This window comes from Camellia sinensis, chromosome 3, assembly GCF_055761805.1.
Source record: "Camellia sinensis isolate YWXY chromosome 3, ASM5576180v1, whole genome shotgun sequence".
Taxonomy (NCBI): Eukaryota; Viridiplantae; Streptophyta; class Magnoliopsida; order Ericales; family Theaceae; genus Camellia; species Camellia sinensis.
In genome coordinates, this window is record NC_138963.1 from 9,053,162 (window position 1) to 9,079,735 (window position 26,574).

The 26,574-nt window shown below is 34.5% G+C and overlaps 2 protein-coding genes and 2 long non-coding RNA genes across 9 annotated transcripts; 1 reads left to right on the forward strand and 3 right to left on the reverse strand.

Moving 5' to 3' along the window:
* Positions 1 to 388: 388 nt before the first annotated feature.
* On the reverse strand, positions 389 to 2,104 carry LOC114314608 (protein trichome birefringence-like 34). Its single transcript, XM_082917806.1, has 5 exons — positions 1,764 to 2,104; positions 1,499 to 1,670; positions 1,163 to 1,362; positions 902 to 1,060; positions 389 to 809 (listed from the first exon to the last, which is right to left on the reverse strand). The coding sequence occupies exons 1-5, from the start codon at positions 2,102 to 2,104 to the stop codon at positions 389 to 391; spliced, it is 1,293 nt and encodes a 430-aa protein (XP_082773932.1).
* Positions 2,105 to 7,276: 5,172 nt separating this feature from the next.
* On the reverse strand, positions 7,277 to 8,078 carry LOC145820913 (uncharacterized). The gene is made up of 2 exons (XR_014362952.1): positions 7,665 to 8,078; positions 7,277 to 7,532 (listed from the first exon to the last, which is right to left on the reverse strand). It is a non-coding gene; the product is annotated as an uncharacterized LOC145820913 (long non-coding RNA).
* Positions 8,079 to 11,506: 3,428 nt separating this feature from the next.
* On the forward strand, positions 11,507 to 15,870 carry LOC114314635 (uncharacterized). 2 transcript variants are annotated; one of them, XR_014363428.1, is made up of 4 exons: positions 11,507 to 11,681; positions 11,861 to 12,018; positions 14,545 to 14,797; positions 15,678 to 15,870. It is a non-coding gene; the product is annotated as an uncharacterized LOC114314635 (long non-coding RNA). The 2 variants fall into 2 exon arrangements; XR_014363427.1 differs by lacking the exon at positions 15,678 to 15,870 and having other exon boundaries at positions 11,516 to 11,681; positions 14,545 to 15,596.
* A 4,202-nt stretch (positions 15,871 to 20,072) lies between these two features.
* On the reverse strand, positions 20,073 to 25,918 carry LOC114314632 (protein trichome birefringence-like 34). Of its 5 annotated transcripts, none has more exons than XM_082919021.1 (7): positions 25,718 to 25,918; positions 23,545 to 23,611; positions 21,608 to 22,017; positions 21,258 to 21,429; positions 20,982 to 21,181; positions 20,740 to 20,889; positions 20,073 to 20,558 (listed from the first exon to the last, which is right to left on the reverse strand). In XM_082919021.1, exons 3-7 carry the CDS (start codon positions 21,949 to 21,951, stop codon positions 20,210 to 20,212), a joined length of 1,215 nt encoding a protein of 404 aa, XP_082775147.1. In that variant the 5' UTR covers positions 21,952 to 22,017; positions 23,545 to 23,611; positions 25,718 to 25,918; the 3' UTR covers positions 20,073 to 20,209. The 5 variants fall into 5 exon arrangements, with proteins under 5 accessions (XP_082775147.1, XP_082775145.1, XP_082775144.1 ...); XM_082919019.1 differs by adding an exon at positions 24,290 to 24,360 and having other exon boundaries at positions 21,608 to 23,611; XM_082919018.1 differs by lacking the exon at positions 25,718 to 25,918 and adding exons at positions 24,290 to 24,360; positions 24,677 to 25,704 and having other exon boundaries at positions 21,608 to 23,611.
* Positions 25,919 to 26,574: the final 656 nt, after the last annotated feature.

Genomic DNA, 26,574 nt, shown 5'->3' on the forward strand with positions numbered 1-26,574 from the left:
ACTTCACATTTTCTGATTCAAACTTTATCCTCTTAGCCTTAAATGTCAAAATGAGTTAATATCGTGAGATCCAACACTTCAAATTTAAATTTTTTGCATGAATAATTGAATATGACATATTTGAGTGCTCATACCTCTAAAGTCTACGATTTAGTTAAAGAAAAAACATCAAGAGAATTCTTTAATGAGGTATGTGGCTTTCCTTTAAACTTTCTCTATTGTGACAAACAAGGACACAACCATTTACTGGTTGATCTCATCAAGATCCAAATATTCAAAGAAGAAGAAAAAAAAAGAATTATAGCAAGTAATTCTATTGCTGGTAGATCCATTTACAGCTTTGTTAATCTTGCATAAGTAGGACAAAAACTTTATTGATCTCAAACTTTTAACGGGTGTGTACTTCAGAATTGGAAGATTCATAAATCTTAGACTTTTGGCTTTGTTTTGAACTTGGACTATAAGAATGAAAAATGTAAGCATAAAGGAGCTCATTCCAAACGTCAGGCACTCCAGGAATGCACCAATGTATGCAATCTGCGCGGGTTTTGGGATTCGCTAATTCTTCTTTAGTTAAACGCCCCCATTGCCTCCGGTAAATGGTTGTGTGGGCATCTTTCCGGTACTCTGAAAGTTGTGTTATGTTAAGCATTTGAACTTTCAAACCTCTTCTTTTTAATTTGTCGATTGCAGCTTCCACCTTTTGCATTATTCTTGGGTCTGATTCACTTCCATGATATCCCTCTTTCAAGATTGGCTCGGTTTCATTGTAGCAATTTTCACCCTTATTCTTGCCCCATTCTTCACCCCTGCAATGTTCAATTCATTAACCAAATTTTATTTATAAAAAAAAAAAATCATACTATGATCCTACTTTTAAATTAAACTAATTATACCATACCTTCCGTGAATAGCTGACATGCTAACAAAATAAATTTTCGTCTTGGAACGATTGACATTGATCTCTAACCAATTTGACCATGTCTTTAGAGCCATCTCCAAAGCATGTACCATTTCAACTTCTTTGTAGGTATTGTTTGGGCTTTCAAATGATCCCCATCTAAGCATATTCAAATAATTATTATCAATATGATTGTTTCAAACAAAAAATTTGACTTGTTTGATCAAAATGCTATTAGTTTGTTTACAAAAATGTACTTACAAAACCTTAAATTTTGGCCTTCTCCACCACACGTAAGAATCAAAGACGAGGATATCTGCATCGGTCCAATGCCTAGCATGCTTTTCGATTGCCTGCACTCTTAAAATTTGCTCCGATGAAAAATGATGGTGCACTGGATGATCTGAGGTTGATTCCACTAGATATGGAGCCCAATAATGGTCAATTGATGCATTGTATTCCTTCAATATTGTATTAAACCAACAATTTAGGACACTTTTGAAATCAAACAGTAATTCCTTGACTTTTAGAAATTAAGGATAGGAGAGAATTGATATTGTATTGAAGTTTAATATTTATTATTGTTTTTTGACTCACATCGATCTCAAAGGTGGTTAAGGACCCCTTTGGGGTCACGGATTTTAGAGTCGGTGCGATTGATGATTCCAGCAAGCAGACCATTGAAGTCCATTGGTTTCTAGTTAATGAGTCCCCAACAAACACAAGCCTCTTATTCCTTAGTCTCTCCAGCATTGCCATGGCATTAAACCTTGTTAACATGTAAAATTTCACAGAACTCAAACACACAAGCATAACATTGTCAATGTGTGTGTGTGTGTAAGAGAGAGAAAGAGAGAGAGACCTTGGAAGGTCACATTCATGAGGCTGCCACCTCCAATGCTGGTACTTTAAGTCCATTCGGCCAGACCTCTCGCAAGCCACCCCATTGAACAAGGACATGAATGAGCAATGCTGCTCCTTGTATAAAGGGTAGTTCTTCTCATCATATACCCATTTTCCCGAAAACAAATCACAGTTGTCAGTGTTTCTCTGAGTCTTTTGATCAAACAACCACCTTCTGCTTTCTTTGTTCGTAGCAAAAATGCCAAGGACAAACACCACGGCGAGAAGAACAATTAGAGAACTAATGCTGCATCTGATATTCCATGTTTTGGGAACTACTACTTGGCTTGTGCTTGCCATTTAACATAGCTCTGCCTTGAAGTTTGATATTTTGTGTAGCATTCCATTAAACACAAATTGTCAAATGACTAAAATACCCTTAAGCTAGATCCTATTCATCAAAATTTTCATGGGACAATCTCAAGTAATTTTTATCTTTTTGGTGCTCAAAACCCTTCTAATATTACTCAAAACCCTTGTGCATTTTTTTTGTTTCCTCATAAGAGAATGTTAGTATTACAAGTGTGTAACGCGTACGAAGAATTAATTGTTTGTAGGTTGAATATGCTATTAATTAAGTTACTAAAAAGACTTAATTGAACCTTAATGAGGCTTTTAAGACAGTTTACAACTTAAACTTTAAAGAAGACTTAATTGAGAACTAATGTGAGGCTTAGTTCAAATTTGTAGACATGGTGAAAATTTCCCTCATGCTACAAAGTTTGTTCTACCATTGAAACATTGTGCCGCATGATCTCTCACATCCCTTGCTTGTACTAAGTGCTTTATATCACTTGTTTTGTAAATATAATAAACAAAAATAATGAAGAAAACATGCAAGAAATGCAGAAATTATGATATCCAACTTTTAATTCATCACTCACAACTCTCACGAATCGATTCTCTCTTATTTTTTCTCCCTCAATAATATGTATAACCGTAGAGAGATCTAATTTATCTTGCATTTAAAGTAGTTGTTAATTCCTACTCTCAATATTATTAAGTTCAGAAAATTTAATAGATTTGCATTAATAGATTAGAATGACATCACTACAACCAAAATACACATTTGGCAATCAAAATTGGCTATTAAAAAAAATTTAATCGCCAAATGTTGTGGAATTGCGACCAAAAAATTTTCTAGTCGGGGTATATTGATTATTGGCGACTAAAAAAAATTTAGTAGCTAAAAATACCAGAATTGGAGACCAAAAAAAAAATTGATTCACCGTATATTGAGTTTTAGCTACTAAATCTACCGTTTGGGAAGAAGGTTTCAGGCTTTTTTGGCTATTTTAGTCACAAAAAATAAAATAGGCTATTTTAGCCACAACAAACAAAACATCACATCCAACCCATAATCATTACACTATTCTATGACAAAAAAAATCAAAAAAGCCAAAAAGTCCTTCCCAAACCAAGCTTTTTAGCCCAAGCTAAAATAACCAAAAAAGCCAAAAAACCAAAAAACCAACCCACTTCCCAAACGGAGGGTCGTCGAATGGAAAATAAAAAATTATTTTTTATCTTTGGCACTAGAAGTTTGGTTGCCAAAAAACTAAAATATTTGGAGGGAAACATTTCAAATTTTGGAAGGATTTATAAAATTAATTGGTTTTTAGTTGCCAAATTACTACTTTTAGCGACTAAACAAATATTCAGTCGCCGGTTTGGCTTAAAAAAACATTTAGCCTCCGTTTGGGAAGTGGGTTGGCTTTTTGGCTTTTTTGGCTATTTTAGCCTGGGGCTAAAAAGCCTGGTTTGGGAAGGGCTTTTTGGCTTTTTTGGCTTTTTGGTGAGGTGTCATCTTGTTAAATGACGAAATTGCCCTTTTCCATTTTTTTATTTGGGTTTGGATTTGGCATATTTTCGGGTTTTTTTTTTTTTTTTTTTTTTTTACAATTTTGGCTTTTTGTTGGAAAAAAAATTTTTTTTTTTTTTTGGTTTTTTTTTTTTTTCAATTTTGGATTTTTGTTTAAATTTATTTATTTATTTTTGGATTTGGCATATTTTGGTTTTTTTTTTTTAATTTTTTTATGTTATCTTTCGATTTCGCGTATTTTGCTATTTTTTTTTTATTTTTGGGGGTTTGGATTTGGCTTTTTTTTTTGTGTTTATTTTTTTTTTTTTTATATTGGGTGTCGATCTGCCGACTTTTGCTTAATTTGTTTATTTTTTATTTTTTTTATTTTTGGTTTGAATTTTCCATATTTTGGTTCTTCTTTTTTATTTTAATTTTTTTATGTTGGGGTTTCGATTTTGCCTTTTTTTTGTTTTTTTTTTTGGGGGGGGGTTTCGCTTTGGCTTTTTTTGCTTTATGTTTTTTTGTTGACAATTTTTGTATGTTGTGTTTCAATCTCCCGAATTTTGCAAATCCAATTTTTTTTTTTTTTTTTTTTTTTTTTTTTTTTTTGAGTTTGGCGGATTTTGCGTTAACTTTTTTTTCTGTTTCAAATTTTTTTATTTTGCGCTTGGATTTTTCATATTATGCTTAATTTTTGATCCTGTTACTTTTTTGCATTTTGGGTTTGGATTTGGGGTTTTGTGCTTAAATTTTTCGATTTTTATTTGGGAATTTATGTTTTTGTCTTTTTAATTTTTTTGTTTTTTACTATAACTATGTTTTTTTTTTAACTATGTTTTTTTTTTTCTTGGATTTTTATTTTTAACTATGTCTTGTTTTTTTTAATTGGTATACAATAACTTTTTTTTAATATATTTATGTGTTTCATTTATTTGTAATTTACGTCGCACATGACAATTTGTGTATTAGTTTTCTTTTTCATTTGTTTTTATTTGTTTCACCTTTTTTTGTTTTTCCAAAAGCAAAATTCGTATGGATTGTTGTTTTTTAAAGTTAGGCACGTCAGCAACTAGAAGGGGTTACATTCCCGTGGCAATTCATACATATTGTACATGATAATATATTTGAATACAGTCTGTTCCACGTGTGTCATTACGGGACAACCATACGAAAATTATTTCGACTACTATATATTTCCTAACATTCCGTTATTACGCATGTAACATAATTTGTCACGTATGTGAAGGCGGACCAATGCCATATGGGGGTCCTCATCTCCAACCATTAAACCATCCTCGTCATGTTCAACTTCTGGTATGGCAGTTACTATTGTCATAGCCTCTTCCTCGTCACAGATTGGCTGAACAGTTGTTGGGTTACCTGTGTTTCGCCGTATATAATTATGTAATGCCATTGACGCACCTACTAACTGAACTTGCACATTTGCAAAGTCATACCGAGGCATGTCTCGAATAAACCGCCATCGATTTTTCCAGGCACCGAAAGTGCGTTCCACCACACTGCGTAAGGACGAGTGCACTTTGTTAAATAATTCCCTTGGCGTGTTTGCCATCGCGTTCCGTGCAATACGCCGGAATTCTTGTTGGTGGTAACGCTGGCCTTTGAATGGTGCTAAGTAACCAATCCGGTTTGCATAGCCAGAATCGACAAGATAATATTTGCCTGCAGATATGACGACAATGTATGACACCAAAACGAACATTCTGCGTCATTTTCATATAACGCTTTGTCAGGAAAAAAGTATTTGTTAACAAACCTAATAACATGACCATGTGTTACCTTCGTCAGGATGTGGGAAGGGGACATTGTCATTTGTTAGTATCTCGTTGAATATGCGACTATCATGCATACTTCCTTCCCATCCGCAAGAAATGAATATGAAACACATGTCAAAATCGACAGCGGCCATTATATTTTGCGTGTGACAGTATTTCCTACCGAAATATGTTGCCGCATCTGGCCTCGTAACCCATACACTGACATGTGTTCCGTCTATTGTGCCAATGCAGTCCTGCAAACATGGATAAATTGTTTTGTTGCGTAAATTAATAACAAGTGTTTCCTTTTTGCCAAGCGTCAAGTGCAGTTAATAACAAAAACAAAATATATTTTCTTGATTTATATGTCAATCAGGTATTTCCGTCTAGAAGTACCTTGAACGGTAGGTATTTCCGTCTAGACCGCACGTATGGATGTATACGATGCTGACTGTATGTGGGCCGGCAATGAACAACAATGAACTCTTTCATGGAAGTTAATACGTTATGCACGTGCCTCAACACAGTCTCCCCGGAATGTTGGAACCGTTCTTGGATTCCCGATTTTGCTTCCCTTTCAACACATGCATAAACATTGCAACGTTTTCTTCAACAGCTAAGCCATGTGGACGTTGCGGGACTTGTAACCCAAAATCATTTACTAATGCCTCACACAATGCGGCAAAAACTTCCTTCGGCATGCAAACATTTTCCTCAAATCGACCCATATGCCCCGCATATAGTTCGCATATCCATGCATTCCCAGTTAGTATAGAAGTGCGACACGGCGTTTTATTCATGTGTTTCTCGTACCATTCTGTCGCCCACTGACATGCTTGTACAAATGTGCAATTCTGTTCTTGTTGCACCTGGACCACCATTTGATTAAGCATTTCCGTTATGTCATCATGGTTGTTTCCATCCTAGGGATTCATCGCGTCTTCGTTCATGCGAAACCTACAAAAGTGGCAACCTTTCATTCAGTTGGCACGTGAATCATTGACTTAAATTATATTGAAGTTTGCAATTAAAAAATTCCGAGAATGTTTTTAATCAAAGCAATGCCGTCACAAATGTCATATGGAGCGCATGCTCATATGAATTGCACAAAAAATCAAGATGTTCAACTTATGCTTTACAGGGGGGTCATGGTGGAAACAACCACAAAAGTAGCCAGCAAACTACACTAACAAATGAACTTCAGATATATAGGCATTCACAAGCGTGCAAGTAAAACGTAATTCCCTGTCTCAAACGTAGGCACACAAAATATTAAAACACAAACATCCCATTCATTTCCCAAAAATGAAGCACAACCATGCTTCCGGTCCGTCAACCCATACACTTACCTAAAACCTGTTGCTGCCCGTAGCTAGCAAGAAAAAAACAAAAACGACATAATGAAAACATTCACACAGCACCATCCTGTTTTAGTACATTGCCAACAATACCATAAGTCAACATTTTAAAAAGGAAGACAAGGAGATGTATCTTAAACACTCGTAACACCGCTACATCACATCCGGCGACCCCCAAACAGGTTTGCAAAAGGCGCCGACCCAGTACACTGGAGCTGTTTCTGTGTAAGCCATCCAATGATGTGGTCGTCATCAGGCTGGCACATCATGATCTCCCGGTAATCGGCGTTATCCATAAGTGTGGAGGCGAAGTGGAATAACGGCGTACCAATCATGGATGGAATACTGCTCAGCTTATGCATGCACTCGGAAATAGTATACAGCGATTCGTTGCCTGTGAGGTGCCTAACCGTGACCTGCTGATTCTTCGAACGAACCACATCTGTCATTCTGTCCATGCTTTCCGCAATAACGGGCACACCACTTGTTGCCTTCTTCGACTTTGAAACACTTGTTGATGGCGTCTTTCTCCTTTTTGGCTTTTCAATCGGAACATGCTCGAGTGAAGAATCGGAATCCACGTCCTATACTCCTGCGGGTATCGGATCAGCAAATGGCTGCGCTCCCAAACTACGCACTGAATCAGATGAGGCCTAATCAGCTTCAGGGAGGATCTCTCCCGGGGTCCAATGGTGCTTCCCAGTAGCTGATGCCCCCATGAAAACCGTCTCCATCAAGTCACGGTGTTCCAAAGTTTTTTTCCTGAACTTCGCACACACCTTGTTGATCTGCAGAAATGTAGATGTATAAAAGAGGCAGACGTTATATTTCATATAAATAAATTGTATTGCAGTTAAATGAAGAACTAAAAAATGTACTTGTAAATGACAGATATGAAACTTGTTTGTACATGTACTTACTGATTCCATCTTGTCCCACCACTCGTCAGGTGCCTGAAACAAACCGGTGTCATAGTCAAAGCCTATCCCGGACACTCCCTTACTTGAATCCATCAACTTTGTCCACGCCTGCCACTCTTTTTTCAAGCTCATGTACTTATTCTTCAACTGTTTTAGTCCATGTTTTTTTCCAGTTTTTCTCTCAAATTTCCTTGACAACGACTTGTACCCTGCCTGGCTGAGGACTAAGAATGGGCGATTTCCTTTACTAATCTCATTTGCGATCAACTGGAGGAAAACTCGGACTTAGTTACTGTCCCATGAGGCCTTGTGGCTTAACTGATTTTGTGTCTCTTTAAGGCTGCTTGACTTGTCACTGACAATGCCTTTGCTTTTCGAGTGGTTACGCGGCGAAGTACGTGTGGAAGCCATTACTAATGTACGGTTACAAAAGATTACCATCACAAATTTGGTTGTTACTTACACACGCATAAGCCATGACACATTATTAACAACAAACAGACATATATGATGCTAAAGTTAAATTTGCATACTAACGTACGTAAACAGGTTCCATGGAAGTTAGTAGTGGCCACAAAAAATATGATAGTTAGTATTACGGCTCCCATATGTGAGAACATACTACCAACATACTACGAACGTACTAACTACATACTAACAACATACTGACAACATACTAACGTCTTCGTACATAGTAACAACATACTGACAACATACTAACGTCTTTGTACATACCCCCAAACATGGTAACGGTGCTTACATACGGCACAACAAAATGACAACCACAATGCAGAGCACATACACAATGGTCTTAAGGACACGCAAGGATTGTTGAATGTCTATGACATCAGCCCGCAATTGCATGGCAATTTCATCTCCGGGAGACGCATAGCCTTGGTTCTCTCGCCTTGGTTCTTCACACCAACCAATCCAACTGACACAGGGCTGATGAGTGGAAATTATGGAACTATTAGTTTCAACGGTTGGTCATGTTCATACAATTATGATCGGTAAAGATTGGGTCACTCACCACAGGGCGGGGACAGACAAAGTAGGGACGCCCTGGATTTTTGGTGGACCTGGAAATCTTAACAATACAGGGGCCATGTCCACAGGCACACATTCGACGTGGCCATGTACTGGAAGTTGCACTAGAGGTAAATGAAGCCATGCTATGTTTGACAAACATTCGAAAGTAATAATGAATCATAGCAGTAATTAGTTTATGATATCCATATTTCAGGTTAACATGAACTGAATACGCTGATGCACAAGTTTCATAGGATGGGTTTACAAACTCATTATTTTATTCATTTTATGTTAAAGAAAAACAGCATACCAGTTATGGTTTCACTGTCAACATGTTTGTAAAATGAAAATTTTAAACTAAAATAATGACAAATCCCCACATTATATAAGCTGGATATTTTACTTCCTCACATTATCACCTTCAATTAAAATTATGCCAAAGGTCAAGCACTGAAATGTTTTTTTTACATTTCTGATAAATATGTCAATGAAAACAAAAATCAATTACTTTCTGCCATATGCAATCGAGTGCTCCAATGGCAAGTTTACATTCATGAATCCACAATATAATAATAGTGTAGTTGAAGTTCCATACATTTTCTAATAACAGTTTGAAATGTCCAGTGTAATAAGAAGTGAAGTTGAATAACCACAAAAAAAAATCTCATATATATGAATGAAGCCACATATGAATACAGATTTTTTGAAGAGACATGGAGACATTCTCAATCAAAGGAAGTGGTGTGGACATCTGGGTTTAGGAGAGGTTTGTAGGGCTGGAAAATTGATTCTATACTTACGTATGTGTCCAACAATTTTAGGTCAGTTACATGAAGCTTGTTTTACCATCCTACTCAATCAAAGCCTTCAAAGGCCATAATCTTAGTTAAACCACAAGCTAATATGCCTTTCTTTATTATCTCAAACCAATTTAATTTGTTCTCCCTCATCTCCCAATGTTACCTTAAATGTAGATAATGTCACTCTTTCTCATCTCCTAAGCAACATGATTCTTGTGTTATAATAATGAAATTGATTACATGGCAGCCTGTGTTGAAATGCTATATGATTGTTCAGTTCAAAGCAAGATCAGGACATAATGATGTGGAGACATTCTCAGATTTATGACGACAAAAGCAGAGGGTTTTACTCAGATTTAAGATTATTATCAATACATAAAATTAGATTTTGGATTTCAGCAAAAAAATTGATTACAAATTCCAAATTTCATAAACAAAAATCAGAAAAAATCACAAATTCAAAATTCATAATTCAGGAAAATCATATTGCATTCACCATTCACAAATCAATAAACAATTTGATATGAACTTTTTTTTTCTGTAATGAGAATTATAAGAAATCAAATTAAGAATTTACGAACTCAAATTTGTTTGTAAATTCAGATTTTTTTAAGACACATAGAGACATTTTGAGATTTATGAAGATAAACATAGAGGGCAAATTCAGATTTCAGATTATTATCAATACATATATTTAGAGTTCAGATTTCAGCAAAAAAAATTTGATTAGAAATTCCAGATTTGAGGAAAAAATCAAAACAAATCAGAAATTCAGATTTCAGATTTCATATTTCGGAAAAATCAGATTTCATTTTCAGCATTCAAAAATCAATGAACACTTTGATATGAATTTTGTTCTTTTTTAATGAGAATTGTAAGAAATCAAATAAACAACTTACAAAACTGAAATTTGTTATGGAGACATTCCAGATTTATGAAAACAACACTGAAATTTGTTTAAGACACATGGAGACATTGTTTTTGTAAATTCAGAATTTTTTAAGACACATGGAGACATTTGCAAATTAATGAAGACAAAAATTTAGATTTCATATTTCAGCAAAAAAATTGATTAGAAATTCCAGATGTCAAGAAAAAAAATCAGAAAAAATCAGAAATTCAGATTTCATATTTCACAAAAATCAGATATCAGCATTCAGATTTCAGATTAGGCACAACAATCAGATTTATGAAGATAGAAATTTAGATTTCAGATTTTAGAAAAAATCTGATTAGAAATTCCAGATTTAAGAAAAAATTAGCAGAAACAAAGCAGAAAATATGAATTTAGAAAAATCATATTTCATAAATACAGATTTCATATGTGAAGAACACCTCAAATAATTGTCAAAAAAAATGTGTTTTCCACCACAAATCGGCGGTGATGACCAGTTTCCATGACTGAGCGTCCATCGGAGTGAGGTTTTGCAGTGAGTGCGAGAGATATAACAGTGGGTTTCCCATTGTGCAAACCGAAATGAACAAAATGTAACCCAAAGAATTAGAGGAAAATTTTGAAGCAGCAACAACAATGAGTTTCAAAGATAAACCGACCAGATCGGGTTCGAGGATAGCCTATTATGCAAACAAACCCCCCCCCCCAAAAAAAAAAAAAAAGAAGGTAAAACCAACCATTACCTCAAAATCGGTCGTGTTTGAGAGATTGAGGATGAGGGTCGCTGCTGATATGAACTCCGGTGGTGTTGGCCTGTCAGAAGTATCGCTGTGGTTCTTCCTCGAGCAGCGCTGTTTAGGTCGCCTCCTTCGACGAGCGGCTGTGGATGACCTAACTAGTGCGAAGTGTGTGTGGGGGGAGGGGTTAGAGGCTGTGCTACTGTGAACATAGTGCCAAGGGTAGTTTGGTACTTTCAACCCGCCTTATATGTAAGCCATGCCCGTGAACCCATTTTGTCGTTTAGTGACTAATTTAGCCTATTTTGGACTGTAGTGGTTATTTTAGCCCAAAATGAAGTTGCCAAACGGAGGCTTAGTCGCCGGTTGTTATTTTCTCTTATTTATTTTCTCCTGTTCCTTATATTTGCCCTAGCCCTTCACGGACACTGATTATTGTCTCTTTCTCACGCGTTGTTGCTCTCTCTCTCTCGGTCTGAATCTCTCAGTCTCGTTTTCTTTCTCCTTCATGTTCTTCTCAATCTCGCAATCCCAATTCTTTCGAACTCGATTGAAGGTACGCTCTCTCTCTCTCTCTCTCTCTCTCACGTTTCTTTTTCTGTTTCTTGTTGTTTTCGGGTTTGAATCTACACCTAGGGTTTCGATCGATTTCGAGGTACTCTTGCTCGGAAGTTCTTCTGTCTGTTTCTATCTTCCTTTATTTATTCTTATTTTGCGATTTGAATCTGCGCCTAGGGTTTGGATCGACGGATGACACTTGCAATTTCTAGGGTTTTCCATTTCGATTACATCACCAAATGGGCGAATTGAGGATAGAAGAGATGTCTCTCCCTGCTCTGTTCGATCAGGCTCGAAAGATTCATCTATCAGCTTCCGAATCTGGCATTGATCAGGTATATATGAATGTATTGATGTAAATATTAGTGTATGAATCTCTGATTAGAGTGCTTGATATATATTGCTATGGAATCTCTTAATATGGTTGACCCATGAACCAAACAAAATAGAAAGAAAATGGAAATTTCAGTGATATGAAAACCAACCTGATTGGTTTTACATAAACATACTCCCCTGTTAGCTGTGGGGAATGCAGATTGACTGCAGTAGATATGCACCTTGCAATTTCTTGGCTATTTTGGTTTCATTAAAGCAAAATCATCTCATTCAATGGCTAGGGTATTAATTACTAATGCAGTTTAATTTATAATCCAATATGCAGTTTAAAACAGTCTCACTAAATATAGGTGGGATTTATTTGATATGTTTTCATTTTATACATTTAACATGTGAAATATGCATTTGCTTTTTGTTTTCATCAGATAAAAATAATTTTAGATATATTCGAACTTGGATCAAACTAATTTGTCAAATGCTTCCCTAGATTAATGAAGTTTTATTTCAGAATTATTTCTCTTTTAATTAATTAGTTAAAGTGAGGAAAATCATCTAAAATTTACTTAATTTCAATTGTCACTAGGATGAGAAATTTAGTCTTGTAATCCTTAGGTTTCGTAAGAGGCCTTGATTTGTGTTTCAATGTCATGCCAGTTTGCTATTAGATAGCCATTGAGAATTGGGTCTGTTGTGTTTGTCATAGCATGAAAAGATAGAAATTGATCTACTTTAAAATTATCAAAGGAATTTATAAACATTTTTCCTGGTGGAGGTGTAGACCCCAGTTTTGAGAAGACATTGTAGACAACCTTTAATGTGGTTCTGTTTGTTGTTTTCGTGTTTTGCCGCTTTAGAGGCCCACTTGGAACCAAGATGAGAGTCTAACACAATCTAAAACGAGTCCTGTAATAAAACGAGTCCTGTAAGAATCACAGAATCATGTGGATCAACAAGTTTGTGACAATGCATTGAAACCAAGATGAGAGTCTAACACAATCTAAAAAAAATAAGGTCATGCATATAAAGGGAAAAAAAACATCATAAGTAACAAGGTACAGACTATAACTCCATTCCTATGGTTAAGCTAAATAGATGTGAGGTCTATGATGAGATTAATCAGAAGCATCTGTGCAAACTTTTATATGGATTTTTCTTGATAAATGTCTGAATTTATTTCTCCATTTCTTTCTTTGTCTAACATTCAATTGCAAAAGAAATTGTGGTTGTTAGGAACAACTGGAACTAGTTGATATGGTTGATAATAAATCTCTTACTTACCAAAAATAAATAAAAAGATGCAGAAGTACCTTTTCTATATTGTTTGAAGATAAGCATGAGGTTTAAAAGGGAAAATTATTTAAGATGGAAACTGTATAATCCAATGACAAGCAAGAATTTTAATCCTGGTTTTTTGTTCTTCTTGCCCTCTTTAGTAGATAATTTTGTAGTTTATTCTTTTTCTTACAGATCAAATTATCTTTTGGAACGAATCAAATTATCTTTTTCTCATTACCAAATGAGGAACAACAGATAATTTGGCATATGAATTGCATTTTATATCTTCTACTGTTGAAATTGACAGATTGTATTATGAAAGTAGCATAATATTTGTAGATTATCATTTTATTGACAGTGTTTATATGATCAGGACCTTCTAATCGAGTTCATTTATTTTTCTTACAACACATGCTCGTAATTCGAGTTCGTTGTAAAAATCAGAAATTTGGGACTGTTTATTCTTAGAAGGTTGATAATACATGCATCTCATCAAAGTAGAGCTAATCCCAGTTGGGTTCATAGGCAATTTCAACACTTAGCAGGTACTTAAAGGGTCGTTTCTTCCGTCTGAAAGAGGAACAGGCCAGAAAGCCCATCACCAACCGTCAAAGCCAGCTTTACAGGACCTTTTGCACCTCGTTCAGCCATGTAGTGTCCATTACTAAAGCTCATGTCTGTTTTACAAAACGCAGGAGTAACTGAATTTATGCCAAAATTTGGGAATTTTTTAGCTAAAAACCTCGTGTGGGCATTAAGAGCTGCTTTGGAGACAACATAACCAGAGAGAACAGACCAGCCTTTAACAAATCCTCTTTAGCATCCTGTAAATACCGACTCACTACCTCGTCTACTTTCTATTCTGGAGTCCATCAACATCACTTAATACCTCTCATGCCCATTCATTTGTAACATTCTGCATAAAAACATTTAGTTATATGTCACCGGCTAAATTTATAGCACAGTTTAACCAGCCTTTGAGGGAAAGTTTTTTACCTCTAGCTGCCCCAACCGGATGAGTCATTAACAATTCTTGCAGAACTAGAGAGCTGAAGAAGTGGAATGAGAGCTTGAGATAGCTGTTTAGGTCCGTAGTAATTTGCAAGCTGTAAAAATTCAATTTTGTTGTAGTGAAATTATGAATATGATGATTGTCATGGCTGTCACCTGTTATCATTGCTATAGCTTTTGGGCTTTTGATTTTAGAAAGAACTTCCTAATATCAAATATGATTAATTCATGTGGAATAGGCATTAATCAGAGTGATCTTATGGTTTTGGAGAGCCATGTTGTATACTCCTTGAGTAAAGAAAAGACAGCTGCTCACTTTTATATTATGCAAAGCACCCAATCAATCAGGGAGGATCTTCAAGTTCCTATTAAAGATGTTCTTGAGAGGTTTGTGCTGCTCACTGCCATTCTTTTGTTAAGCACCTGCTTGCTAATTTGTTGTGGCAGGTAAAGGGTGATATACTTTTCATCACATGAGTATGCCTTTTGATGGTAAGGTTCAAATGCCAAAGTAATTTCAATCTTTGTTGATCTGTACCTTTAGTCGTTCAACTAAGGCAGACGGAGATGAAAGTCTCACAGTCCTCATTCCTATAATTTGCACCGAAAGAGGATGCATTCTTTATTTTTTTCAATCTTATTATTGATTCGGTTTCTACCTTGCAAACACAATCTTTCTTTCTTGGGGAATTTTTTTTTGTAGAAATGTTGTAAGGCTGCATACACCTTACCCTCCTTAGTCCCTGCTTTAATGGGAGTTTTGTGCACTGGGTTGCTTTCTTTATCCCACTGCTAATGTGTGTTTGTGTGTGTGTGTTATTTTTTTTTTTGGTAAACCCAGGACTTGCAATTATGCCTTCTATGGGTAAAATGCTCTATCATGTTTACTACTGTTCCATGCTGGTGTTGAATTTGTGTAGGTCACAGCACATGACAAAGCCCAGAAATACAAATAAGTTGATATTTTTGTTCCACTAAATTGGAATGGAGCTGTATCTGTTCTATTTGTTGGGTGGAAATTGACTCCCTAATAATTTTTGGGATGTTCATGATAGCAGAAAGAAACTCTTAGTAACAAAACATGATCTTTTTCCAAGTGGAAGGGTTTTGCTTGATTCTCATTGTGAATCCCACACATAACATTCTAATAATTATTAAATTACTCTAATGTTGTCCTAATTTATTAATTGTTATAATTGTCTGCTACTAAATTGTCATAGTTGTTATAATTTGCAGAGTATAGAGTATAATGTATCAGAATGATTAATTTTATAATTGTTATAATTTGAAATGTCAATTTTATTGAATTAGTGCTAATGGTGTTTTTTTTTTTTTTTTTTTTTTTTTTTTTTTTTTTTTTTTTTTTCTTCAGATTGCTTGTGTGGGCTATTGTGGATATTTATTTTTGTGTACGAAGAGCATTTGTTCTGTATATGGAAGACATCTATTTTTGTATAGTTCTCTATTTTTTTGTATGTAATATTTAATTTATATGGATTATACTTGGTTGGAATGGATTTATATGATATTTGGAATAAGATGTTACAAGTTAAAGTTTTTGGATAGTTGATAATGAAATGGATATTATTGATAATGGATTTAAATTATAATTGATAGATGTATTATTCTGTATATGTGCATGTTACAGGTTGCATTGATAATGGAATGCATATAATTTAGAAATTAATGAAAAAGATTCAATTTGTGCATTTAAAAAAAATTAATAAATAGAGTTTTTGGCGACTAAACATTAGTAGCCAAAAAATAAAAAGAAAACTTATTGGCGACTGAACTGTTAGTAGCTAAAAAAAAAACTTAAAGTTTTTGGCGATTAAAAAATTAGTTGCTAATAGGGGTATCATGATTTTAGCGACTAATAAAAAATTGGTAGCCAAACAAGAGTGAAGTTTTTAGTGACTAAAAAATTGGTAGCTTAAAGTTGATGAATTTCTTTTTTTTTTTGTGACTAAATATTTTCTTTTGGGCGACTAAATTTTTAGTCGTTAATTGGTGACTTTCAGCGACTAAAAAAAATTAGTTGTCAATTCTTTTGCTGACAATCAGTCAACGACCAAATGGGCAATCAAGAATTTTAGTTGGCAAAAATCTTTAGCAATTAAAAAAAGACTTTTGACAACTAAAAATTTAGTTGTCAAAAGTGTAATTTGTTGTAGTGATTTGAAGTACATTAACAAAGCAAGAGAACAAACAAGAGGCAGAAATAGAAAAAATGATAAGCAAAAAAGACAGGTGGTTGAGATGATATACACACAAATGCACCACCAAGCTTGTCAAGCATCCAATGTTTTGGGGCATTGAGCCTCTTCAAATGCTTCTTCAAACCTCTAGCCTGTAATCCAAGATCAAATGAATTCCAGTAACAACAGAACATTCCAAGATAAACATAATTAAAAGTAAAATAATGTCTAATCATGCAGGAAAATAAATCAGGACGATGAACAACTATAATTATAAGAATTTTCACCTCAAGACATTTAAATTTTTTTATATGTTTCCATTTTAAATCTTTTTGAAAAGAATCAGCTGATGAAGTCCAACCATTTTATCTACTCTATACTAGCAAGGCAATAGCAGCTTTACTATGTGTGGTATGTTTAGTTAGCATATATTTCACCTTCTGCTGCTTGGAATAGACAAAATTCTGTTCAGAAGCAATAATTGAAAAGAAGTACAAAAAGGAGTTAAGCATCAAGTGCATAGTGAATATATTTCTTCTGTCTATTTAAGCTTTATGTTCTAATATCAATAGAAGCTTTAATTAGCATCATACCAAGGCTTTTGATAATGAAAGCAAATAACCAAAGAATTCATTAAAAGTTGCAAAACACAATGTTAGAGACAAATAATTGGAGGTAAAGGTCAATGCCAGTGCAACACTCATAGGGTGTATGCTGTAAGGGTAATTTTACAAGTTTAATAAAGGAGAATATAAGCCAAAAAGCCTTTTTTTCATTTAGATTGCTTACTCTAAAAATAAACCTTCTTTCATTTAAAAATACAAAAGCAACCTAAATACAATGTTAACTTCAAGATCCTCACCATTATGCTTTAAATTGCTTACATTCACTATTTCTTCATAACAATTGCTATTTCATGTTCGAAGAAACTCAAGACAACAAGGCCCTGTCTCAATTGCTTGGCCTCGGCCAAGTGAATCCTAATACCAAGAAGAACTGTTCCATGCAAACTTCAAACTGAGTCAACACCCCTTAACCCAATCGCAGAAACAATTTACTTACACTACATGCTTAAAGAGATTAGGTCATATCCACCAAATGAAGAAGCTTAACACTATCTTCCTTAAGACTTATGAGTTGTATTACTAATACCAATTCTAGAGAGCTGAGACGTGAAATTGTGCAAAGCCTAAATACTCTACCACCATCTCCAACATAATGTGCAGAAACCATCAAAAGAATGTAGTATAATAGCAATTAGAAAGGACACTTTTGAAACCAAAAGAAACCATCAAAAGAATGTAGTATAATGTGCAGAAACCATCAAAAGAATGATGATCTGAGGTTGATTCCACTAGATATGGAGCCCAATAATGGTCAATTGATGAATTGTATTCCTTCAATATTGTATCAAACCAACAATTTAGGACATTTTGAAATCAAACAGTAATTCCTTGACTTTTAGAAATTAATGATAGGTGAGAATTGATATTGTATTGAAGTTTAATTATTATTATTGTTTTTTGACTCACATCGATATTAAAGGTGGTTAAGGACCCCTTTGGGGTCACAGATTTTAGAGTCGGAGCGATTGATGATTCCAGCAGGCAGACCATTGAAGTCCATTGGTTTCTAGTTAATGAGTCCCCAACAAACACAAGCCTCTTATTCCTTAGTCTCTCCAGCATTGCTATGGCATTAAACCTTGTTAACATGTAAAATTTCACATAACTCAAAACACAATCATAACATTGTCAGTGTGTGTGTGTGTGTGTGTGTGTGTGTGTGTGTGTGTGTGTGTGTGTGAGAGAGAGAGAGAGAGAGAGAGAGAGAGAAAGAGAGAGAGTCCTTGGAAGGTTACATTCATGAGGCTGCCACCTCCAATGCTGGTACTTTAAGTCCATTCGGCCAGACCTCTTGCAAGCCACCCCATTGAACAAGGACATGAATGAGCAATGCTGCTCCTTGTATAAAGGGTAGTTCTTCTCATCATATATCCATTTTCCCGAAAACAAATCGCAGCGCGATAACAAGTACTTGTCAGTGTTTCTCTGAGTCTTTTAATCAAACAACCACCTTCTGCTTTCTTTGGTCGTAGCAAAAATGCCAAGGACAAACACCACGGTGAGAAGAACAATTAGAGAACTAATGCTGCATCTGATATTCCATGTTTTGGGAACTATTACTTGGCTTGTGCTTGCCATTTAACATAGCTCTGCCTTGAAGTTTGATATTTTGTGTGGCATTCCATTAAACACAAATTATCAGATGACTAAAATACCCTTAAGCTAGATCCTATTCAACAAAATTTTCATTGGACAATCTCAAGTAATTTTTATCTTTTTGGTGCTCAAAGCCCTTGTAATATTACTCAAAACCCTTGTGCATTTGAATCAAATTTTTTTTTGTTTCCTCAGAAGAGAATGTTAGTATTACAAATGTATAACATGTACGAAGAATTAATTGTTTGTAGATTGAACCTTTATAAGGCTTTTAAGACCGTTTACAACTTAAACTTTTAAGACAACTTAATTGAGAACTAATGTGGGGCTTAGTTCGAATTGGTAGACATGGTGAAAATTTCCCTCATGCTCCAAAATTTGTTCTACAATTGAAACATTGTGCCGCATGATCTCTCACGTCCCTTGCTTCTACTAAGTGCTCTGATATCACTTGTTTTGCAAATATAATAAACAAAAATAATAAAGAAAACATGCAAGAAATGCATAAATTATGATATCCGACTTTCAATTCATCACTCACAACTCTCATGAATCAATTCTCTCTTTATTTTCCCCCTCAATACATATGTATAACCTCAGAGAGATCTAATTTATCTTGGATTTGAAGTAGTTAATTCCTACTCTCAATATTATTAAGTTTGGAAAATTTAATAGTTTTGCATTAGTAGATTAGGATGACATGGTGGTTGATTGGTAAAATGCAGTGGCAAATATCTTCACTTTGGTCCTTTTGCGATATCATTTTGTCACTAACTTTCTGTATGACTCATCACAAACATTCTTTGTGACAAGGTTGCAATAATGAACTTGCAATGATTGTTTGCTAGTTACCAATCACATCTAGATGAATTGTAGACTTCATGAATCATGATAATCTTTGTTTGTCAGCGACATCTTCTTTGTTTGAATACTCTTTGTTTCTTTTTTTTTAACATCAAAATTGGAAAAATAAAAAGGAAGGTCTTTTTAATTCTTGAAATGGTCGTTGGATGACATAGTTTTTTTTTTAATCCACAACCCCTCCAATACTTCACCTTGTGCGAGAGAGGGGTGATATTCTCTTCAATCATCCAAACAAGTGGTGAGAAATCTTATTCTCTCAATTTCTTTTCTCACCAAACCCCTTAATCCAAACAAAGAGGAAAAAACCCATATTAAGTCTGTTCAATGAATGTGATTTACATTGATTCTGTGAGGAGACGACGGTGAATGATTTACTTCAAAGCAGAGGTATATGATGCCATTTGGGCAAGGAGTCATGGTATGGAAAATCATTGCATATGCGTCTCGTATTTCGGGATAAAGATAAATTCTAAACATTCAAAATACACTTCAGATCAGTATTTTAAGTGTCCCAAGAATTGAGATAAGTCAGTTACATTTTTTTCTCCATTTTACAAGTTGGAAAGCCAAAAGTCCCAACATTTTAATCCTCATTTGTTTTTTTGTTTCGATTTTGACTATCAAAAATAAAACATGTAAGCATAGAGGAGTTCATTCCAAACATCAGGCACTCCAGGATTGCACCAATTTACACAATCAGCATAGCTACTGGGGTTTGCTAATTGCTGTCTAGTTACACGCCTCCATTGCTTCCTATAAATGGACGTGTGCCCATCTTTCCGGTACTCTGAAAGTCGTGTTATGTTGAGCAACTGAACTTTCAAGCCTCTTCTGCTTAATTCATTGATTGCAGCCTCCACTTTTTGCATCATCTCAGGATCTGATTCACTTCCTTCATATCCCTCTTCCAAAATCGGTTCTTTTTCGTTGTAACAATTTTCATCACTACTTCTGCCCCACTTTTCACCCCTGCAATTCACATTAACGAACAAATTCTTACATGTTACTGCCAAAATTATCTCAAAATTTCAATATGTTATGATTCTTATCAGGAGCTTGGGAAGTTGGCAATATGCAAAACATAATTGTCATTTATTATTGTACGCTATCATTTTAGTTATTTTGTATTCAAATTTCGGTTGAACTATACCTTTCGTGAGTGGGCGAATTGCTAACAAAATATAATTTGGTTCTGGTACGATTTACATAGATGTCCAAACCATCTAGCCATGTCTTTAAAGCCATCTCATACCCACGTGGCATGTTGACTTCTTTGTAGACTCCATCAAATGATCCCCACCTAATCAATTCCGAGTAATTAAATTGCAGTATAGTTATTCTAAATGAAGAGTTTACTATGTTAGATCAAAAGGGTTCCAAACATGTACTTACAAAGCCTTTAGTTTTGGTTTTCTCCACCAAATGTAGGAATTGAAGACAAGTATATCTGCATCGGTCCAATGCCTGGCGTGATTTTCAATCTCCTGAACTCTCACAATTTGTTTTGATGAAAAATGGTGGTTCATTGGATGATCAGAGCTCGATTCCACTAGAAATGGTGACCAGTAATGCTCAATTGATGCATTGTATTCCTTCATTGCATTCAACCAACACTTTTAGTTTGTTTTGACAAAAAAAGCATCGTCTGTGAAGGAAATTTGGACTTACAGTGATCTTGAAGATCGCTAAGGAGCCACTAGAGTTCACAGATTTGAGGGCCGGAGGAATGAATGACTCGAGCAAACAGACCATTGAAGCCCATTGATTTCTAGTTATCGAATCCCCAACAAACACAAGCCTCTTTCCCCTTAGCCTCTCCAGCATCGCTATGGCATTAAACCTTGTTAACATGTAAAATTTCACAGTACTCAAAAGACATAGCCAAACATAAACCTTATTGTGCCAAGTGTGTTTGTGTGCGCGGACGAGAGAGAGAGAGAGAGAGAGAGAGAGAGAGAGAGAGAGAGAGAGAGAGAGAGAGAGAGAGAGAGAGAGAGAGAGAGAGAGAGAGAGAGGACCTTGGAAGGTCACAATCATGAGGCTGCCACCTCCAATGTTGGTAGTTCAAATCTTTTCGCCCGTCCTTCTCACAAGCTACACCATCAAACTGGTACAAGCAATGTTGCTCTCTGTAGAGAGGGTAGGACTTGTTGTCATAAACCCATTTGCCCAAAAACAAGTTGCACTGTGACAGTGATCTACCACGGTTTTTATTCTCCCTCCGATCATGTGACAACTTTTTGCTTTCGCCAGTCATGTAAACAATGCCAAGGACCAAAACTGCTATAAAGACGCAGATCATAGAGTGAATGCTGCATTTGATTCCTCTTGTTTTGGCAACCTTTTGCTGTGTTCTTGCCATTTAAGACACTTTGGTTTGATTTGTTGTTTTGATATGTAGATGAAATAGGAGATGTTGCAATTTGTTCTGTGAATTGACAAAGATACCCTTTTTAAGTTTGAAAGGAACCGATTTAAGATACGCATTACCCATATGAACTTTTTACAGGTCAAATACAAATAATTTTCATTAGTTTTTTGGACTCTTGGATTTAGTTAACCCTTGGATTTAGTTTATTTCTCTGTTTTTGTTTTCCTCTGCAAGTGAAACTAGCGTTAATAGTATGTGTAACAATTAATTAATTGTTGACAAGTGAAAACCGTGTTTAAACTACTAGAAATAATGAATTAATTGAACCTTAATGTGGCATCTATGTATTTTTTTTTTGTAATTAATTTTTCTACAACAAGATATCACTCCATCTATTCCTTAAACCACTATGTTACAAAGAATTAAGTCTACCTTCTCTTTAAATTAAAAGGGCATTTACATCTATTTCTTACTGATCTCCAATTGCATATTTACGGTAATTAATTGCATATTTAAGAATCTTTCAATTCAAGTTGAATAGTTAAAAGAACATTTAAGTTGTGAAGGGTGGTTTGGAATGTTCTAAATAAGTGTAATTTTTGACTTTTTATGAAGTATGGGTTGGATTTGAAGTGAGCTAGTAGAGAGGTGATGTGACTTAAATAAGATGATGTGACTTAAATAGAATAGTGACTTTTTGACTTTTTTAGTATATGCCAAACAAAGCTTATGGTTCAATTAAGTTTTTTTAATAATTTAATTAGCAGCATATTCAACTTATAAACAATTAATTCTTCGTATGCGTTACACATGTAATATTACTCAAATGTGTAACGCATACGAAGAATTAATTGTTTGTTGGTTGAATATGCTGTCAATTAAATTACTAAAACAACTTAATTGAACCTTAATGAGGCTTTTGAGACAGTTCACAACTTAAATGACCTTTTAACTATTCAACTTGAATTGAATTTAAAGATTCTTAAATATGCAATTAATTACCTTAAATATGCAATTGGAGATCAGTAAGAAATAGATGTAAATGCCCTTTTAAATTAAAAAGAAAGTAGGCCTAATTCTTTGTGACCTAGTGGTTTAAGGAATAGATGGAGTGAAATATATATGCAAATCTTGTTGTGGAAAAATTAATTACAAAAAAAAAATACATAGATGCCACATTAAGGTTCAATTAATTCATTATTTCTAGTAGTTTAAACACGATTTTCACTTTAATTGTTAAACATACTATTACCACTAGTTCCACTTGAAGAGGAAAACAAAAACAGGGTTACCTTTACAGCAACAAAACTTGGATCAAGTCCCAAAAACTAAGGAAAATTAAATGTATTTGACCTGTAAAAAGTTCATATGTGTCACGCCCCAAGCTCCGTGACAACGCCGCACACTCATTTAAGTGAGCATGCAAGGCTAAGAGTCCAACGCATAACCAACAATGTAAAATACTCTAATTAAATCCTTAATTATCATAATGCTAAAATCCATAAAAATTGATAATTCTTATCATACGAAATTGTCCACCAAGTCTACTAATAAAATCTATTAACAAAACAATAATCCAAGTACTTAAATCATAGTCCTAGTCTCGGCACTCCCACAAGTAAAAATCCCGCGTAGCTCTACTCCTCAGAATCTGAAAAAAAAATTAAGGGTAAGCTAGACAGCCCAGTAAATAACCAATCATCATTACTAGCTGGATCAAGTATACAAAATAAATAAACAAATAGTCGATAACCAATAAATGTAATTTTTGCTACAATTCAATAAATGACAATTATTTGTAAGATGGTTTCATAACTAAAAATATACAACGTACAATACAATTTAATTGTAAAGCCAACAAGATAATTCAAAGTAAATTCGTTGTTCAAATCGATGGTTCGATATTCAGATGGTTCAATGATTTGATTCACAAAACCCAAGTCTTGGTGACTACGGTCACTTAGCCCGTGACAAGGCCCAGAACCACACATAGGCCGGTGGTAAAGCTCCAAAAGAAACTAGTTCTATGCCAATATATAACCCCCATTGGCTAGGATCCAAATCGTAGTCAGACTAGAGTGATGTTCAAAATTCCAACAATACACAACTTTTAAATAAAATATTCGATATTTTCAAAATAAACCTTTGGTACAATTTTCAAACTAGTTTCACAAAATATTCAAATAATTTTCATAATAATATTCAATGTTGTTTTATACTTGACCCATATTTTATTTTAAGAGAACATGAAGGTTATAAATAAATATTTATAATTTTAAACGATTCAGTAGGAATAAAAATGAACCAACAGTGATAGAGGGTTACTTACACCAAACGCTTAGAAATAATATTCCAACACCAACTCCAAACACCCAGCTCTACCACTTCAATCACACAAACCTAATAAATAAAACCTCAAATAAATTAATATTTTTACGTGTTAAATACACCCACAAAAGTCCCACCATATTAGATTAATGTATTGCTTTAATATCCAAGTGATTAAACCATTCAACCCAACTTTATAGCCAAACACACCCTTACCCATGATACAAAACTCTATTGTTTCTATTACCCACCTAAAGTTACACTTACACATTGCACCCAATTCTCAAAACCTAAGTAGGCACCTATAGATCTTCCAAATCCCCTTAATGCATTGATTGTTAAATTCCTCAACATAAACTTAATAATTAACAGTAAAGACAGATTTTACCTTAACCAATGGGTGTCCCAAAATCACCAACGTGATGCCTCCAATCCCTATTGCAGCCTCACTTGAACCTCTCTTCTCTTTTTCTTTTCTTTTTTCTTTTACCTTCTCAAACCCTAGCCACCTATGGAGCAATTCCCAGCCTTTGTTTTGTTTGTTTTCCAACACTTAAAGCCACAACAGGTGGCTTATTAACCGAATTTCTCAAAGTTACAAAATTATCCATCCAAGTAATAGGAAATATAATGTCATCTCATAACTAATTCTTTGATATTAATAAATGACTCATATAAATTAATTTAATTACTAATCTATCCAATAAAATAATCCTACACACAGCTTGGGTGTTACAATATGGGTAATGTGTATCTTAAATCGGTTCCTTTCACATAATTAAATAACAACAAAAATATAGAACATTTTACTTTCTAAAAAACATAACCGTAGTAGAGTTCTCCTAAAACTGGATACATGCGCTAAAAAACATAACCATAGCAGAGTTCTCCTAAAAAAGAAATACATAAAAAAAAAACGGATTAGTATTATAACACAGAGATTATAATCCAAATTAGAACAGAAAGGCTTGCACAAATGTAATCTGAGATTTAGCAATGTAACACAGATTATAACACAGATTATAGCACAGATGTAAAGAATTACTAGCACTTTGAGCAGGGCACAACTAGAAACACTAATAGCATTAAACATGTAATCAAAGACTTACATTTGCTGAATCCATAGTAAATGAAATGAGATGAACAACCAACAAGATGAATGATATGAGATGAAATCAAACCGATCATATATGAACAGAGTTATCAAATATGGCTTAAAAAACAGAGCAATCAAACAGATCATACACAAACATAATATTAATCTGAGAGTACAATGCAAAAACAGCAAACAGGTAACAGAAGAAACTCAAATATATACAAATCTGGGGCTGGAAAATCAGCAAACAGGTTACAGAAGAAACCCAAAAAAAGAAAATATAATATATATATATATAGAGAGAGAGAGAGAGAGGGAGAGAGCTAAAGATACCGATCTGAGATGGATGATCGGAGATGGAGGATCTGAGAGTGTCTGAGAAAAAGAAGAGAGAGAGAGTACCGAGAGAGAGAGATGAGAGTGTGAGAGGCAGTGAGTGAGTGAACGGCGTGTGATGTTGAAGATCGGAGATGGATGAGAAAGAGGTGAGAAAGACTATTGAGATAGAGTTGAGCGGACTCACAAAGATTACCGTTAGTGTTGAGACAAGAAGTGATATTGTGTGGGAGGATATATGGTATATATGGTATAGACTAAATGTATACGATCCGGATCGGTTTCAATCCGGAACTGTGAGGTTTAATAAGGAACTAATCCGTGACTTACGGATTTTTAAAATTTTAATCTAGAACCGAATCACGGATTCAAAAAACCAATTCAATCCTATTGGATTGGACTGAACTGGATCGAATTATTGATTATTCGGATTCCTAGTTCAGCCCTGTAGATGGCACGATATATATATATTGTTGACAAAAAGTGTTAAATAGTAAACATTTAGCGTTAATTATCTAAAAGTCTTATTTACAAATGTTATAATAGTTCAGGTCATATTTAAGTTTTTTTAAACTAATAAGTCATATTTAGTAAAATTAAGAATATTATCAATTTTTCCTAATTTTTAAAAATTAAGAACATTATCAATTTTGCATAGTAATGTTTCAGATAATTGTTTTACTAATTGATGAAAGAAAACAGAGCATGAGATTAAATGTTTTGTTCTTTTACTTATTGGTTTGATTCAACTATCTAATAAAACCGAAAATGTTATTAGTTGCTTTCAATTTTAAAACTGAAAACATTATCTTTTTTTTTAACTGTTTTTTTTTTTTTAGTTTTGCGCATCAATA